At 38.5% G+C, this 18504-nt stretch overlaps 1 protein-coding gene across 2 annotated transcripts in view; it reads right to left on the minus strand.

Moving 5' to 3' along the window:
• Positions 1-1556: 1556 nt before the first annotated feature.
• LOC121528748 (adenosine kinase-like) overlaps positions 1557-18504 on the minus strand; it is a 198867-nt gene continuing 181919 nt past the window's right edge. For both annotated transcript variants that reach the window (XM_041816322.1, XM_041816323.1), the window contains exons 9-11: positions 17186-17300; positions 2213-2299; positions 1557-1911 (exon numbers count right to left, since the gene is read on the minus strand). In XM_041816322.1, coding sequence (XP_041672256.1) covers positions 1787-1911; positions 2213-2299; positions 17186-17300 — 327 coding nt within the window. In that variant the 3' untranslated portion in view covers positions 1557-1786. The remainder of the gene's footprint in view (positions 1912-2212; positions 2300-17185; positions 17301-18504) is intronic.

The raw sequence follows: 18504 nt of genomic DNA on the forward strand, positions 1-18504 counted from the left end.
TTGTGTCACACTAGAAGAGCTTTTTAGCTTTGTCTTTCCTGATGCTCATATTCAGGCCCAACATTTGACAATAATCTGCAACATTGCAGTCAGGCAAAACCTTGCGAATTTCATGTAGTCCTTTTCAACAGGATGAAACTATACTTAGGATGTAGGGATTGCTATTCTGTATGTTTACTTCTTGATATTACAGCTACTTTCAATGTTCATCAATGGTATGTTGTGTAAAGACACTCAAATAACCAAACTTGACTTTTCAAATGAGTAAAGAATGATATCAGCAGGAAAAAGCCGCAGAAAAATATGACAACATTTGAAGATTATTTTTCACCTCAATCTGTGCCAGTGGATTTGTAGATGATTATATAATTTAAAAAAAGACAAAAAAAGGGTAAGCAAATATGGTTGGGTGGTCGCAAATACACCTGGGTGGCCTGTCCAAGTACTGTGTATGTGTGGGAAATGCTGCTACCTGGTCCGCTTGTGCTAATTTGTTGTTTCGGGTAATCTAGTAGAGGGTAATCTGATCTGGAATCATACATCAATCATGTTTGATATGTGCCATTCAAGATCTGGTAGGTTCAGATGCAATTAGGAGCAGTAAAAAAGTCTCTTTGACACCACTTACCAGTGTTAATCTGGAGGCTTCTTACAAATTTAGTCTCAGTCTTGGTCTTTCTACTAAAATGTTCCTTAGTTTTTGTCACATTTTAGTCATTTTCACTCTAGAAAGTTTTAGTCTAGTTTGTGGTCACTTTTGTGACTTTTAGGCAAAACAGTTATTTTCTTTGAACGAATTTAATAAGCCGCATTCCAAATTTGATGTAACTACAGAACCCTCATCTTAATGCATCATGAACACTTTAAATATTTACACTGAAAAATGCTGACATACCTTGAATGCTCTTGGCTTGTGTTTTGACAGAATATGTGCACAGTGGAGAAATTTCATGAATATTCGATGTTCAACAGTCCAGCACTAACATTAAGTCTAATTTAAGTCTCCTTGACTAAAACTGAACAGAATTTTGTCATTATTTCTATTATCAAATATTGATTTTTGGCAAGAATTAGTCCTGCCTTGTGCATGGAAAAAAGGTAGTCCACAAACATTTTAAATCATAGCTTTAGTTGATGAAATCAAAACTGGCTTGAGAATTATTTGGACAAATAGTTGGCTGCGATAAGCTTTGAATGGGTTCACCCCCCCTGCTCATTGGTGGGGGAAAATCTTTCCCAAAATGAGGCTTAAAATCATCTAATGTGTAGCCAGCCTTTCTTGTGATTTTCCCACGATGAGTTAGTTACTTTGTTTGTTAATTACAATGTAAAATTAACTTATGGCAGGAAAACCAGCATTGTTAACCCAGAATAATGGCATAACTAAGCCAAGATCTCGTGAAAAATGTGAAATTATTCATGAAAATCGAATAAAATAAATTGTTTGCACATCTGTCCACTTAGGGCTTCCATAGAGAAGTTTCAACACATGTGGTGATACTTTTTGGCCCTCTCAAAGGCCTACAGATATTCAATTTTAACACCCAGAAAACAGATTTTCATTAGAATACTCCCATATATAATTACAATAGTCCAATTCCAATATTTGAATGCAGTACAGTGTTTGAATTGTATTAAAACATCTGAGTTTGATTAAATATTCAAGCTTTACCATTAAGTCTCATGAAGTCAGTTACTGTAGATAGAAAAAAATTGTACATAAATTCCTGAATCATACATATACAAGTATCCTGTGGAAAAGACAACAGATGCATAGTCGGATGGATCATTGATAGTCTGGCTTGTCTGGGAAGGTGCATCCGACCCGTCTGATGATGACATTGGCGGCGTAGTGTCCGGCCCGGATGCACTCCTCCAGTGGGTGCTCTTGGACCAATGCAGAGAGGAATCCTGGGTAGAAAGAGGAGTAGATGTCAACCCATAACCATCTCTAAGGCTCTAAAATAGTCTGAGGTGTAGTTAGCTCTGGTCTTAGCCTAACACTGGTGGACTATTTCAACTTCAACCTGGATCTAATGCAGACTGTGAATGCAGTGCTATGATAAGCTCATACAGGGTTAAAACAGCAGGCTAAATGTCATGCTCATAAAATCAGGAGGTAATGCTATGGTAGGTAGTTGGACAGTATCAAAGGTTAATTGGGAATGCACATAGAAATCAAGCTGTGTAGAAGATAATTTTCATGCTCTACCTCCAACAAAGGCGTCTCCTGCTCCGTTAGTGTCCACGATGTCATTCTGGTCGATGTCCACGACGGGGAACATGGTCACCTTCTCACCTGTGGTCGAGACAGAGAGCAGCTGTTTATAAAAGTTCAACACCTCTGCTTTGATTTACAGTTTATATGACTCAGTTATTTCACACAATAAGGCTTTGTTACGATAATAGTTAATCATTTGATAGAGCACTGCATAGAATCATATTTTTGGTTGGAGTGATGAGAAACTATCTCAACCCCTGTCGATGTCTACAGGTGGTTGCTGTGGCTGTGGTGGTTGGGATGAAAGCAAGAGTGCAGTACTGATGCAGACAGAGCAGAGGGAGACACCAGAAATCCTGCAAGCTTAAATAGACAGCCAACTTGGATGTTCGAGAGGTGATTGGATAATGACGCATGTCATGTGTGAAATCAGCACAGCTCGGGCCGTCTGCCTGAACTGGCTTGCAGGCGTCGCTCCATATGTTACAGTTGGGATGGCAGGAGTTCACTCTGTAGGGACCTGGGCTAGGGACCAGAGGGTCAGTGGTTTAGCTCCTGGTGCAGACTTAAGTTTGGACAATAAGACCGGTTGCTGGAGGGATGTTCATTCACTTAGCTGGGGTGTCACTTAGCAAGACACTGAACCCCCAACTGGTCAGGGTACCCACTCGTGTGCAGTCCCTTCACTCCAATATCTCTACATTAGTGCATGTCAGTAGGATCCTGTTTGTGCACAGATACATTCTTGGCCTATGTATGAGAACCATGTTCAACAACAGAGTGAAAAAAATGAATTTGCCCTCAGGGATACATAAAGTATGTGTTCTCCTCCTTCTTCTGCTACAGTACAGATGTACTTCATATAGCTACTGTTAAGTAAGGAAGAAAAACTAATAAAAAGTTAGAACTGCTCCCTACAGTGACAGAAAAGTTACCTTTCTATCATTATGGCCACCAAAATTTGACATTTTCTCATAAGAGTTTAAAATGACTTAATTTTAAAGGGTGTGAAACCGAAAACACAGCTTAACAAAACAATACAAATCTGAAAGACTATAGAGCTTTACAGCAACCACCCTTTCGTTAGCATGAAGGAACTACACATCCCGCAATCTAAAGTGATACTTGTTTTAGTGCTAATGCTAGTTTTTTCACTTTTTTAAACTTGAAACAGACCTTCCATCTACATGTATATTTATTGCAGAGTGTATGCTGATAATGACAATGCTACAATATAATGTAATATGTGATTATATTGCAGCATGTATGGTGCTGTGAAAAAGTATTTGCCACTTCCAGATTTCTCTTTTTTCCATTTTTGCGTATGCCACCGAATCTCAACTGGATTTAAGTCCACACTTTGACTAAGCTTCTCCAAAACCTTATTACCCATGCCGATGAAATCGGCAGGGGGGTTATGTAAAGGGTTCCGTATCTTTCTGTCTTTGTTTGTTTGTTTATATGTGTACAAGATAACTCGAGAATGGAAAGTCGGATCTTCACCAAACTTTCAGGGAATGTTGGGGTAGTGACAGGGGAGAATCGATTAGATTTTGGTGATGATCCGCGCACCCGTTCAGTCTTTCTCAGACTTCGAAATTTTGAACACCATAGTAATCCATGGGAGCGTGAGATCCTCGGTGGCGCCATTCAGAGGTGGACTTGCTGGTATTTATTTATTTATTGAACCTTTATTTAATTCTCAAAAATCACTGAGGTTTCCCTCATTTACAATGATGTCGAGATACAACAGAGACACATTAAGAACAAGTTAAAAATGAGACAAGAAAGTATGATCAATGAAAACAATTACACATTGTGGTGAAATTATTTGAGGTCATCATCTTAAATTTACCAAAGAAACTAGTGTATTAATCCTCAGATTTTGTTGTAAGTTGTTCCAAATTATAGGGGCACAGTAGCTGAACGCAGATTTACCCAATTCAGAGTAAACTCTTGGGACCTACAGCATTAAGCAGTCAGTAGAGCGAGTATTGTAATGTCCAGTGGTCCAGTTCAGCATAGATGTTATATATGAACGTGTACGTCCAGTTAGGGACTTATAGATAAAAACGTACAAGTGTTTATCACGTCTTTGTGCCATAGAAGTCCAACCAACTTTGTCATACAGAATACAGTGATGAGTGTTGTAAGGATCTCCAGTTATGAATCTAAGAGTGGAGTGATAAACAGAATCTAGAGGTTTGAGTGTGGAAGTGGCAGCGGGTCTATCGAGGATGTCACCATAATCAAGTACAGACAGAAAAATAGCTTCAATTAAATTTTTCCTGCACTCAGGAGGGAAGTTTGATTTATTTCTGTACAGAAAACCAAGTTTCTGCCTAAGTTTACTGGTAAGAGTCTCAGTATGGTGTTGAAATGTGAATGATTCATCCAGCCAAATACCAAGATATTTATATACTGAAACCCTTTCAATACTGTTACCACTGAGTGTGGATAATTGAAGGCTGTTAAAATCTACATCTCTAGCTCTGGAGACGATCATAAATTTAGTTTTACTTGTATTAAGAACTATCTTAAGAGTAATAAAAGCATTTTGAAGACGATTAAAAGCACATTGCAGTTTCTCTACAGCTATGTGGGCGGAATCAGCAGAGCAGTGTAAAATAATGTCATCAGCATAAAGGTGAAAATGACAGTCTGTTAAGGGGGAAACAACATTATTAATACAGATAGTAAATAAAATAGGGCCCAGGACTGACCCTTGCGGGACACCTTTAGATAAAGATAAAAACTCTGACTGAATGTTTCCAGCCTTTACACACTGGCGTCTGTTAAAAAGATAGCTGTAAAACCAATTACAAGAAATAAAATCAAAGCTAATATTATTATATAATATATAATATTAATATATAAATCAATAAAAACAGCAGCACAATGCCTCTTCTTATTAATATCAGAAACAATATTATTAATTATCAAAGTAGCAGCAGACTGCTGTATAACCCAAATGTGGTTGAGCTTGAGGTCGGACATTCTCCTTCAAGATTTTCTGGTAAAGAGCAAAATTCATGGTTCCATCAATTACAGCAGGTCTTCCAGGTCCTGAAGCAGCAATGCAGCCCAAGACATCACACTGCCACCACCATGTTGATGACTGTTGATATAATGTTCTTTTTATGAAATGCTTTGTTAGTTTTACACCAGATGTAACAGGATGCACACCTTCCAAAAAAACTTTCGTATCGTCAGTCCACGAATATCTTCCCAAATGTCTTGGGGATAGTCAAGATGTTTCTTTTTGTCAAATGTGAGACCAGACTTTGTGTTTTGTCAGTGCAGCAGTGGTTTTGGATTTCGAACTCTCCCATGATGCCATTTTTACCCAGTCTCTTTCTTAATGTTGAATCATGAACACTGACCTTAACTGAGTCAAGTTAACAGCTGTAGGTCTTTTGATGTTGTTCTGGGATCTTTCAGGCCCCTTGGATGAGTTGTCGATGCACTCTTGGAGTAATGCTGGTAGGCTGGCCACTCCTGGGAAGGTTCACTACTGTTCCAAGTTTTCTCCATCGGTGGATAATGGCTCTAACTGTGGTTCACTGGGGTCCCAAAGCATTAGAAATGACTTTGTAACCCTTTCCAGACTGATAGCTGTCAATGGCTTTGTTGAATTTTTTAGACCACAGCATGATTTGTTGCTTGTAAGATCTTTTTAGCCAGCTCCCTTTGTCAGACAGGTTCTATTTAAGTGATTTCTTAAATCAGCAGGTCTGCCAGCAACTACATTTCAAAAGCTACAGCCAGGTGTAGCTTTTGAAATTGAGTTTAGCTTTCCTAAAACAAATGTGGTTGGCCACAGTTAATTCATGATGTAAGGGGGAGGGGTTACATTTTTCAGTGATGAAGGATGCCACTCAAGGATAAACCATTGTTTTACACTTGGGTAGCTAGTGATATAAATCAACACTGGATAATTTTGACATTATAGCCAATGACCTCTATCTGCTATGGAGGAAATGGATGGGATTTTTGCTTCCAGAAATGCATGTTAGAAACATGCAATTATGCTAATTTTGGGGGGGTTATTATTTGGCACTAGCAAAGCTTACAAAGCATCTCAAGAAACAGTTATACTCAATACACTGCACTATTTGCAAATGTTAGCATTGATTAGGACAGTTACTGAGCAATTAAGAGAACCTGACAAAGTTATACTTGCACTATGTGTTTTCCTCGCATGTTAGCAATTTTACTGCAAGTTAAAAGTGTTCTACAGTGACAACATATTTTTGTAAGCCAACATGGAAGTTAGCATTGTGTGTGCTCTGTCAACAAAAAGGTTTTTTTTTTGTTCATCAAGATAATCTTTAGAAATAAACCCTTCTTTGGTAATTTTTGAGGTACAAACAGATGGCAAAAGTATAAATCTAATGTAAGGCTAGAGGGAACAACTTTCTGGTGATGACTTCAGTTCCCACCAATAAGTTTCAAACTTTTAATTTGTGCTCTTACTTCCTCTATAAAAGACTTTCTATTTTGCATGACGGTAGTAGGTGAGTTTACATGTTTGGCAGGATGACATTTAATGTTCCAACAAGCTGTAGCCCTAGTTAGCCACTTACACTTGCTGGCAACAATATTCCTTAAGCCGTCAAAAGATTTAAAATTCACAAGTGAGGCACTTCCAGATATCATGGAGAAAAATCTCTTAAGCTTTTGCTTAGTTTACCAGATTCTTATCAATTTGTTCCAAAAAAGACAAAAGCCAGTTTCAGACTGCGCGCATGATAGGTAGAGAATCTAGAGAATAGAGGGCTTGCATATTTTTCCATGCAGCATTCTTGACCAAAATAGACAGAAAAATGATGAGAGCCATATATACAGTGCTTAACAAATTTATTAGACCATCTGTCATATTTGTCTCAGAGACCATCAAGCATCATGAAGTGCTTTAATGCGGACTCTTTCATTTTCAGTGAGCTCTCCACGTTTTACCATTTTGAACAGGAATGAGGAATTTCAAACTGAATTCACCTTTTTATACCCAAATTTGAGCCGGCTCACTGGGCTTCTCTGAGAAGTCAGAAATGAATCAAGCATAACATTCAACCACTAAAACTCATTTTTTCCATTCAGGAATGCAAGTAAATAACTATAATTTGACATATTAATCAAGAAATAATAATGTGCTTTACTATTTTTTCAGTTTTTTTGAAAATGAGTAAATTTGAAAATTCATGGATAACAATAATAATTATATTTTAGCAATAAAAATATCATTTGGGTTGAAGAGCTTCTACATATTACCATTGCAGAAACATAAAAAATGATTTTGGTAATTACCAATGCTGTTCATTTAGGGCAGCTGTGGCATAAACTTTACTTTGGGTGGTGGTCTAATACATTTTTTAAGCACTATACCTTGTTGTAATAAATAAATAGGTCTACACTGCTAAATTATGTTAGCAATCCAGAATCCAGGGAAGCGTTCTGTTTTTCACAGTGTTACAATATGTCACAGGAAAAGAAAAACACAGTCTGAGTACACTTCTTGTTTGTGCTTTTCAAAGCAAAAGCCCAGTTTAGCATTTATTTGGAGAAACTCCCTTCGTTTGAATGTTTTTTTTCTATGTTTTTTTCCTGGCAAAGTCCACTATACACTAAATCAAGTCACTTTTAAGGAGGTTTCTTAATCTAAACAAAGTGAATACTATCCATCAGTGTCGATACAAAATTCTTTAATCTTGAATCTCTTAAAAAAATACACCCAAAAAGAAGCTATTCAAATTAACAAAGTTTTTAGTGCTGTTTTAAGTTGCTAAATGATATTTGAAATGGTTTGGAATTTAAATCTGTTCTTTTACTGGTTCATAAGAAGAATTAATTGTGTTTTGCAAATAAAGCACTGCCCTACATGTTTTGAGCATGTCTTAATGCTGTGCAATGATAAATTAAAAACAATGAAACAACAGTTTCTGTAGGACTTTTCTGTTCAAAACGGAAACCATTAAATGAGGGTCTCTGTATTATTTTCAGTGAATTATACTGCTTCAATTATCAGTAGCATATGCACTTCAAAGGGACTCTCAGTTTAAAGGAGGAGAGGAGGGGAAAATAAAACGAAACAAAAATCTACCAGATGACAAAGTCTGGAGGTGTAGAGTGACATTAAATCAGCAACTTATGTCAGAGCAATCTAAACCACACACGCACGATCTTCAAACAATCCGAGGGCTCTGGTGCCGACGTGAACCTTCAAAAAGGTGCAGGAGACAAAAGACTGACATGGGGATAAAAGGAACACGAGGAGGCTGACAGACCTCTTATTGAGAGAAAAAGGTTGGAGTTTAAGGAGAACATGAGAGAAAAAAATGACTAAAAAGTTGTTTAATGAGACTCCCTGCTAATCTAACAATGGCTCATGGAATATCTGGGCAGCAGATATGTCATCCTGCCTTATTAATCTGTTAATTCATGTCTGTCCTTGTCCTTCAGAGGGGAACGATACACAACCTGCAGCAGAGCATATGCTCAACACATGATGTCAAGGAAATTACTGTATTACACCAACTGTAAGAGGAACTCCATCAGATTGTGGTGTAAATGACATCTTAGAAGCAGACAGTGATTGTATTAAAGGTTGGGTAGTGGAGACGTATCAGATCAAGAGATAGATTGTTTTCATAATGACACATTTTCTCTTTCAAAGAAAGCAGGTGATTGTAGCTGTGATAATAAATTACAAAAAGACAAGAATCCTTTTAGGATCCGCTAATTAGCAGCATAACGACTTTACTTAATTAATGCCACAGACAAAGCTTGAGAGTCCTCCTCCCTCTTGAAAAGATTAAGCGCAGTGGAAAATGTGCTAACAATAAATTACAGTTTGTCAGTTATTCCACGCTTAGGAAACTCCAGTCGTTAGATGTGGCGGTGCTTAACTGCCATGGACTTCTGCGGCTATAAAACAGGATGCATTAAAACGAGATACTGCTGCACTTGTTCAGAACAGGTTTAGCAGTTCATTAGACCCCCAAAATAAAATGGAAATGAGTGTGTAAATATGTTTGTGGTAGTTAAAACAAATGGTTACTCACTGCAGTGTGTGCCTTACAGGAGGAGTCTGGCCTTATTAGAAAGACTGACAGAAACTTCTCACTGATACTGAGGCTCATGTTTCACCAAGGTGTCAGAACCTAGGCGAGTAATCGTCACTCTGTGGCAATTAACAGGTCTGGAGTTTAATCTTGGGAATTAAAATGGAAAATTGAAATGTGATAGTTTTATAACTTTTCATTTTTCACTCATACCTCTGCCTGTTTTAGGTAACACTACAGCTTTCAGGCTAAATAACCAGAATTTGGTCTCATTTTTGAGCTCTTAGTCTCAACAAAGATCTTTGAATGTGAATTTTGAGGTAAACATGTTAGTTTGACTGAGATCATACTAAATCAAATTTCTCAAAGTTGGACAAACACAACTAAATAATGCAGAAAGACATCGATTTACTTTTGTATGAATATAAGTGCATTTGAAAAAAAATCATGTAAAAGCTCTTTTTTTTCTCCAGTGATTTACTTCTGTTGTGAACAGCCCTTTTCAAGTCCAGCCACAAATTCTCTAATGGACTGAGGTCTGGGCTTTGACTCGGCCACTCCAGAACATTCACCTTGTTGTCTTTAAGCCAGGGATGTCAAACTTAATCACAGCAGGGGCCAAATTCTGAATTTGGGTCCAAGCTTTGGGCTGAACAGGGTGCACATTTAACCAAAAACTGTCAACCTCATTTTCACCAGCAATGAATTATGGGGGGGAGGAAAAAAAAACTTAGCACTGATGATGAATGATCTTGACATTGAAAAAAGTCAAAAATTAGAAGTTTAAAGGCTTAAAGTCTGAAATAGAAATTCAAACTTAGTTAAAATTTCAAAACATGGCATTTATAGTCAAAATAATGTTTTTAAAAGGCAAATATATGAGATAGAAAGTTGAAATCACGATTTTTAACGGTCAAAATACGAGATAAAAAGTTGACATCATGAGCTTTAAAGGTGTAAATAAGAGATTAAATTCAAAATCATCAGTTTAAACTATCAAAGTGTGATAAAAAATATGAATTTTGAGTTTTAAAAGTCAAAATATTACTTAAAGTTTAAAACTGAGGATCTAAAAGGTCAAATTATCAGATGAAAGTCAAAGTAAGGAGCTAAAAGGGTAAAAAGGTGAGTTAAAACACAAAATCATGAGTTTAAATGGTGTCACCACCGTGCTTCAAAATAGGGATGCTACAGTGTTTGGTATCCGCCACACATAGCGTCAGGTCTAATGGCCAAAAAGCACCATTCTCAGCAGTCCAGAGAACTTTCTTCCACCTGACCATGGTGTCTCCCACATGCCTTTTGGCAGACTCTCAAGATTTAATAAGTTTTTTTATCACCTGTGGCTTTCTCTCCCATAAAGCTTCGACTGGTGAAGAACCTGCGCAACAGTTGTTGTATACAGAGTCTCTCTCATCTCAACTGCTGAAGCTTGTAACTCCTTCAGAGTGGCCATAGGTGTCTTGGTGGACTCTCTCACTAGTCTCCGTCTTGCATGGACACTCAGATTGTAAGGATGGCCTGATCCAGGCAGATCTACACATGTGCCATATTCCTTCCATTTCCTGATGATGGATTTAACTGAACTCTGGAGGATGTTCAGTGCCTTGGAATGTTTTTGTGTCCATCCTATGACTATACTTTTCAACAACCTTTTCTCTGAGTTACTTGGGGTGTTCTTTTGTCTTCAAGGTGTAATTGTAGCCAGGAATACTGATAAACCAGTGACTGTACCTTCCAGACGCAGGTGTCTTTATACTAAAATCACTTAAGACAAATTCACTGCACTTTGGTGATCCAAACTTCACTTATTGTGAGACTACTAGCACCATTTGGCTCGACCTCTGTTGAATTAGATCAGTCACTTTAAAGGGGGTGAATACTTATGCAATCACATATTTTACCTTACATATTTTATTTAATTAATTTTATTTTGTAGAAGTCTGTCTTCACTTTGACATTAAAGAGGATTTTTTTTTTGGTCAAAAACTCACATTACATGGACCATGATTGATTTATAAAAACAATAAAAGGATAAAAAATCCAAGGGGGTGGCAACTGAGACCCTTAGCTTCTCCATAGTGCACAGCAGCGGGAAGCTATGATTTCAAAAACCCACAACTAAATATTCCAAAATTAAACCTTAATCGTCTAAAATTTAAGAGGAATGTTTTGCTTTTTTAAGCTGCTCACCAGTGCTTCTTGTGCTTCTTCCTTCTTTATTTTGGTCCTTTTTGAATGCAACTATCCCCGCAGCATAACACATCATAGAAAAAAAGGAGCACTGCATAAGTAAACATGTCAATTTGAATTTCAGCTCCTGAGAAACATACTTTAACAGTTCTGACCAACAAGTTCACTGTTGGCAGTCGGCACGTACAGAACTTTCTGAGCGCTGTTTGCACAGCACCATAGACACCCAGCATTTGTCTTCCATCTATCATCACGTCCAAAGTTTGTACTTTGCTGTTAGGGGAAAGTTCACATAACCTCATTGATGCAAATTATTAAATATGACTGACATGTTAACTCAGGTTACAGTCCAACTATTCCCCACCCGTCTGTACGAGAGCTCCAACTGGAAAGAAAAAAACAGAAAAGAAAAGCTGCTGCCAACATACTCTGACTTTGTTGTTTCTGGCTCGTAGCACGTCTGAAAACATCACTTCGCTGAACTCATTTCACATTTCACTGTAATGAGATCTGCAACATTATTTTCAATCAATAAAAATCCACTGCCTTTTTTTTCCCTCCAACACTGAAATATCTTTGTTCTTGGAGTTTGGTTCGACAAAAACAGCAGATTGCTGGTGAGTGTGTGGGAGCGTAGTATGGCTGTGCCTTGACAGGTAACCTGCAACACAGAGGGAAAAAAAAAGCTTAAAAAACTCGAAGGAACTCAAATACCTCCTTTGAGTAAGCTATAATTGTGTGCTTTTGTTAATTCGCTCTTTATAATTCCCTCATTACAACTCTTGAATGGTGGTGATTAAACTTAAGAAGTTCTTTCAACTGGCGTCTCTTTGAAATGAGTATCAATTATGTCCTTTATTATTGGCTATTCTTTCTAACAATGCCAATTCACAGCACAACACTGACTGAGAAAATGCACTTCTGTTAAAAATAGAGACTGTACATGCAAATAAGACGACCTCGGCTTTATTGGAAAATGAGCATATGGAGCGTTGTTCTGATTCTGAAATTATTACACGCTGCACTTGGTTGCATTCCAGCGATCACTATTGTTGCTGCAACAGAAAGAGGGTAGATCAAATAGTTGGCAGGTTTTAGAAATTAACTTTGATCCTTTTACACTGCAAGTAAAACAATTAATACATCATTTTAAATGCTAAGCTGCTAAGAGACTGGGAGTTACACATGACTATTTAGCTAAAAGGCATGAGTAAAGAGTGGAGTTTAAGCACAGAACATCTTTATGTGAGAAACTTCCCCGAGAATACTTCTTCTGGAAGGTTTCCTGTTGCATTTGAGCCAAACTCACAGCCTCAGAGAGAGGAAAAACAACGTTACCGCTTTCTTGGCAAACGCGACAGGTTAGGAGCGAGCTGACATTCAATCTGTTTCCCTATCATAACCAGCGTCTTTGTTCACAATCGAGTTAGTGAGGAAAAAAGAATACATATGCCTGTAATTACTGTAACCACAGGCAAAAGATCATCGCCAACCAATATCCTTTCAGCGAGACATGAAAGAAAACACTTCAGTGTGAGATGCCAAGGGGAAACAGAGGCGGTCTTTCTCATGGCAGGGAGAATGTTAATTGATTTAGCCAATCATGAAGTATTTATCATAAACATTCAGACGATTAAGATGTCTTCAAGTAGATTTTTTAATAAACTTGCAGCATTTTATCTGCTCTAACTTTGTAGAGAATGGTGAAGCTGATTTCAACTTTTGCCTTGCAGTACTTACTCCTCATTCTTTTGTGATTAACATGTATAGATCAGGTTTTTTTCTTCCTGAAATCTGCCTGCTTAGCCCCCTCGAGAGCTCTAAAACTCACAGAGGAGCCGAGTCAGGCTTTATCAAGTCCTTATCAGCGATTAGAGCGGCGACCCCCGGCTGAATGATCGTTTATTAGATCTCCTCACCGTTAAGGTTCAGGGCACAATGATCTTAATTACTGCTGTAATGGGAGTATAAGCAAAAGCCTGCCGTAGTTCAGCAGTGTCAGTGGCAGCTAAATAAAGGGGCCATTTCCCCCGTGCTCCCAGCTCTTTAAAGAGGCACATTTGAAGCGCTGGTGTGATGAAAGGAAGAGGGGGAAAAAAAAAGAACAATAACAAATTGACATCTCTTTTTTGGAGAATTATACCACGGGGGAAGGCATTTTCCAATCCTTAATCACTATAAAATGGTTTAACATGACATGCAGAGGCTGGCAAATGATCAAATCCTGACAGGAGGACAAATTGCAAACAAAATGAGAGATCAAGTTTATTAGAGCGCCGCCTCTGGGAAATGAAAATCTTTAATTCTCTTTTTACATTGACATTTATTTGGCTGCCATAAATAGCGGTGTTCTCTCACACACACCGATCCGGCTCTGCACACTACTGTAACTGCTCCAATGCAATGATAGCACAGTCAATGACATTTATCATGTTTGCCTTTGTAGATGACATCTGAAACACATTGTCTTTCATCCCGCCTGCATTCATCATGTATTTTATATAAAGTTCACAGTGCCGTGCGGCTCTGTCTCCATGCAGGAGCAATGAGAGGAGCAGGCAGGAATTATCCATCACCTGCAGCACAATGGATGGATTCTTGTTCTTTTAAACCGTCAGGGTTTCTGCTTAAAGATTCTTTTCAAATTCTCATGAAAGGAAATTTACTTCAAGGAATTTTACTTCGAAAAAGAAAATGAACAGTGTGCGATGCCCTCAGGAGTGGAACAAAGCTCTCTGTACTGAATATAAGTTTTTATGTGAGCGATTTGCATAGATTTGGCATGTTGTAACACGTAATTTACATTCAACCACATCATCCTACTTTGTAACAGAAAAAGATACTAAACATCATCATCATACACATTTAGAGAGCTACGTTTGCAATTAATAGAGTTGTTTGTGTTTACATGGTGTCTACAAGCCCAACAGTCTGCTCTTTTATCTCCAGGTTTGGTCTCCACCAACTACCTGCCAACTTTGTCTGCAATTTGTTGGCCTGTAGTAGAAGTGGTCTAACACAGCAAACAGTATCAAGATGCCACTAATAGTGACTAAAATATAGATCAGGATCAAAACTAATACCTGGTATAAAAAGTAAAGAGAGTTTAAACACAGTTAAACCAACTAGCCTATGTATTAAAGAGTGACTGAACATAGGATGAGTAAAAATAAATTGCCTACGAGAATCAGACTCTGATGAAGACGCAGTGCAAGTCGAAATGTTAGTCCTCTGCACCTGATTAAACGTCATCAAGTGATTCGTGTGCTCCAGTTTCTCCCTTGGATTTACCTGTAAGATCCATTGAAACACTTTGGATCATAACATCAATATTCATCAACAATTAATTTTTTCTGAAGTCACGTTTGATCCCACGTTTCTGTGAGAGCTTTTATCTATGTAACCACTGCTGAGAAGTCAGTACAACAAACAGCAGTTAGTGTCTGGCCCAACCGTTTTCCTTAGGGCCCCCCTACTTATACCTATGAAACTCTAAGCGCCCCCCCACAAGACCAACATGAAAAAGCACACATCGATTTTGTCTTCATTGACAAATTCCTAACATAATTGGCCTACATACACTTGTTCTGGACAAAAGATCTATTTAAAATCTGTCATTGTTGGATTATTGTTCTATTTAGTACTTATAAGTTGTTACATGGCAGCTTATTGTGCGCAGCACATTGAGTCCAACAGAAAATTCCCCAAGGGGACAATTAAGTTTATCGTATCATATCGTATCATGTCATAAGCATGATAGCAATGGAACATTCTAGAAAAAAATAACAATAAAGAGGAACCATTAAATTTTCAAGGAAAAAGGGAAATTTTTGATTTTTTAAAACTTTAAAAGTCAAAAATGTTGGTGAACCAAAACTGTGAATTTTGGAGATAACTAAGTTGAAAAGTCAAAAATCCAACCACTGTTTTCAGTTTAGTTACTTGTTGATGTTTGACTTAAGAGTTGTTTTTCTCATAAATTTCCTGCTTTTTAAACTCTAAAATTCTGAGTTTGTTTTCTTGTAAATTTCCAACTTTATATTCTCAACTGCTGATTTGTTTCCCCACAAATTCCTCTTTTTTGGTAAAAAATTAATGGATTTCTTTATTTTTTATCCTTTAGGTTTGCCCCAGTACACTGGTGTATATATCATGTTTCTAATTATAATGTCCCATGTTTTTAATAATTGGTTAAAGGTCGTTTATAATGCAAAAACACCTTTCAGACGTTTCTAACAAAAATATGTGCCCCTGGCCTGTCCTCAATCCCCCAAGAACCCCCCCCCCTTTCGGAAAATGTGTGCTGAAACAAGCCATTCTCAGATTTTCCCATCATGAAGTCATGTTGGGAGTTAGCACCGCCCCAAGGTTCAGTTGGCCCTCCTTACTTGGAAGAAGGTTCTACCCTCCTCTCCTAATCCTCCTTTCATCCATTAAGCCACATTCATTTCTTGAGAGGGGAGGAGTCAGGGGCAGAGTCAGACAGCTCATTAACATTTAAAGCTACAGACACGGAAACAGCTCCTTCTGTGCAGGGCTGAAACAGAGGGCTTTTTTAGACATTCAAAAATACAATAATGGAGCAACAAACTTCACAGGCATGTTTTGGGGACCTCTGAGACCAATATAAACTTGTCTTAAAGGGGTCAAATATGTGACCTTTAATGTCTGAAAAATTGTTTTGTGTGATCGTTTTTTCACATTACAAGTTAATTTTATCCAATGCCAGAAGAGGAAGTATTGATTAGAGCCAGTTTACATATCATAGTAACAAGATAGTCTGCTAAGTCTATGCAGAACACTTTATAGACATCACAAAAAGACATACAAAAAAAGGCAGGATTAATTATTGATTGTGTAATAATGCTATCAGTGACACACTGCACACAGCTTCACTTAAACACTCTTGCAGGCAGTATCAAATTGAGGACAGAGAATATAATGTGAAGTTAGTGTCCTGCAGTGCTAACAGTCCTGCTGTAGCTGTGCCTCTCTGCAGTCCCCAGTGATGAGTGATATGTTGGAGTCTTTACCTGAGGCCATCTCTCCTCTCACACGACGAGTCTGAACTGCAAGGGCAATGAGGAGAGACACCCTGTGGCTCTGACAAAGGCACCGGCTCCCAGCAGTAATCTGAAACTATGGTCTCTCCTCACACCGCTTAAACCTGCAACCCCTGCTCAGATATGATGACACTGCCTTTTAATGTCCGGCTAACATATACGGCCCTGAATCAAAGGAAATGGGATTGATTTGAGGATCTAGAAGTTGTCAACCCTCAATTCAAGGTCACTCTGCCAGCATTTTGTAGGAGTAAAAAAAAAAAAAAAAAGATCAGGATGTAAGAGTTGAAGCATTAAAAATTGCTGAGGACTGGCCTGGAGTCTGTCCAAGACAAAGTTAGAAGTACTTCACAAATCAATGCCTGCTCTCTGCATCCCCCACACTTCTTTTATGCTCTGAAATGACAGAACATAGTGCAAGCTTTCTTTTTTTTAACATCTGGTGTCAATATTGCAGGTTAACTTCAAAGAAGTCACTGATAGCATTCGGCTCTTTTCACTCCACCATCTATTTAAGGCTGCACTTTTTGAGATATGAGGCTTAAGAGAAGAGTAAAAGATTTCCAAAAGGGGCCAAAGTTGGGATAGCTTTGAGTGGTACTTAAGAGGAAATATGTGTGGATAATGGGAAACAAAAAATGGCCTACCAACTGTTGCAACAGTGTCGTCCTTGCCCTGGGTGAAGACCACCACTCGCTGCCTCTTTGTATTGTCCTTGGGGAGGTTTTGGGTCCTGTTTGCAATCTCTGCAATGTCCTCTGTCTGTAAACACAGCAGAGCACGGGGTGAGTATGTTAAAGTTGAATGAATGAGCAATTTCTAGGAGTTAATCAAAGATCACAAGTGAGATTGAGAGGGGTCAGATTTTTCCAATCCTGCCAGACGGATCAAGTGATAATGAAACCAGATGGGGCTATGAAACCGCTCGGAAAAAGATCAATAGGAGCGCTCGATGATGTTTCCATGCGGCTACAGGAGAGCTGTAAAATATTAGGATGTCATATTCCCTAAGTGAGATGAAAATAAGCGTGTGAAGATATGCTGTTGTCAGATAAAGCTACTTCGTGGTGCGTGTACTGTATCAGTCTCTTCCTGAAACAGGCCATCTCTCCTCAGCATCTGCACAGAATGGATATTCTCGCCTGGAGACGACAGAACTCTCCGGAGTGCTTGCCTTTGATCATGAGAGGGATAAAAAAACCCACACCTGTCAGTGCTACTTTATTATTAACTCATCATGATGTACTATGAGCAGGTGGAATGTCTTTATCGCCGCCTCGCAGTGGGGTGGACTCTGCTTTTCTGTAATATGGCACACTGAGGAGCCAGCATTAAGGGTCGCAGACGCCTCTAGCATCTATATCAAAGCTTACACTTCTGCACCTTTAGGGTGAGCAAATACTGTGGTTATGGGAGTAATCAGAGAGATAGGCTCTGATACCACCAAGCCACACTGGCTCGCTCAAACCAATGAGCTTTTACACCTCTAAATGCTTCCCAAATGTCCTTTAATCAGCCCTGAGAGGTCCAGCGAGACCTTGGGCTGAGGAAAAATGGGTGTAACACTCTAAGTAAGTGCTAATGGTGAGGTTAATACAGAGGCTGTTAGCAGGCGATGGCAGAAAAAAAAAGGCAATTTGTCACTGTGACTGGATGTAACCACAAGCACTCCTCCAGACACTGAATGCGAAAACCGCACAAGGCTTCGGCACATTGTCACCCTCCGGTTTTATGTTGACTCACATAAAAAAGGCACCCTACTCAGGTTTAGGAGCTAAAAGGCTCTATGGGCCAGAGGTGGCAGGGTTAGCATCATGGCTGTTGAACAGGGGCAAGCTACGCTCATATAAACACACATAATCAAACACTTCTACTGTTTGCATTGCAGAAACACTTACCTGACAAGATCTTACCGCTAAAGCATTAAAACACGAGTGAAAAGATTGACAAATGATACAGTCAATTT

Source organism: Cheilinus undulatus, linkage group 20 (assembly GCF_018320785.1).
Source record: "Cheilinus undulatus linkage group 20, ASM1832078v1, whole genome shotgun sequence".
Taxonomy (NCBI): domain Eukaryota; kingdom Metazoa; phylum Chordata; class Actinopteri; order Labriformes; family Labridae; genus Cheilinus; species Cheilinus undulatus.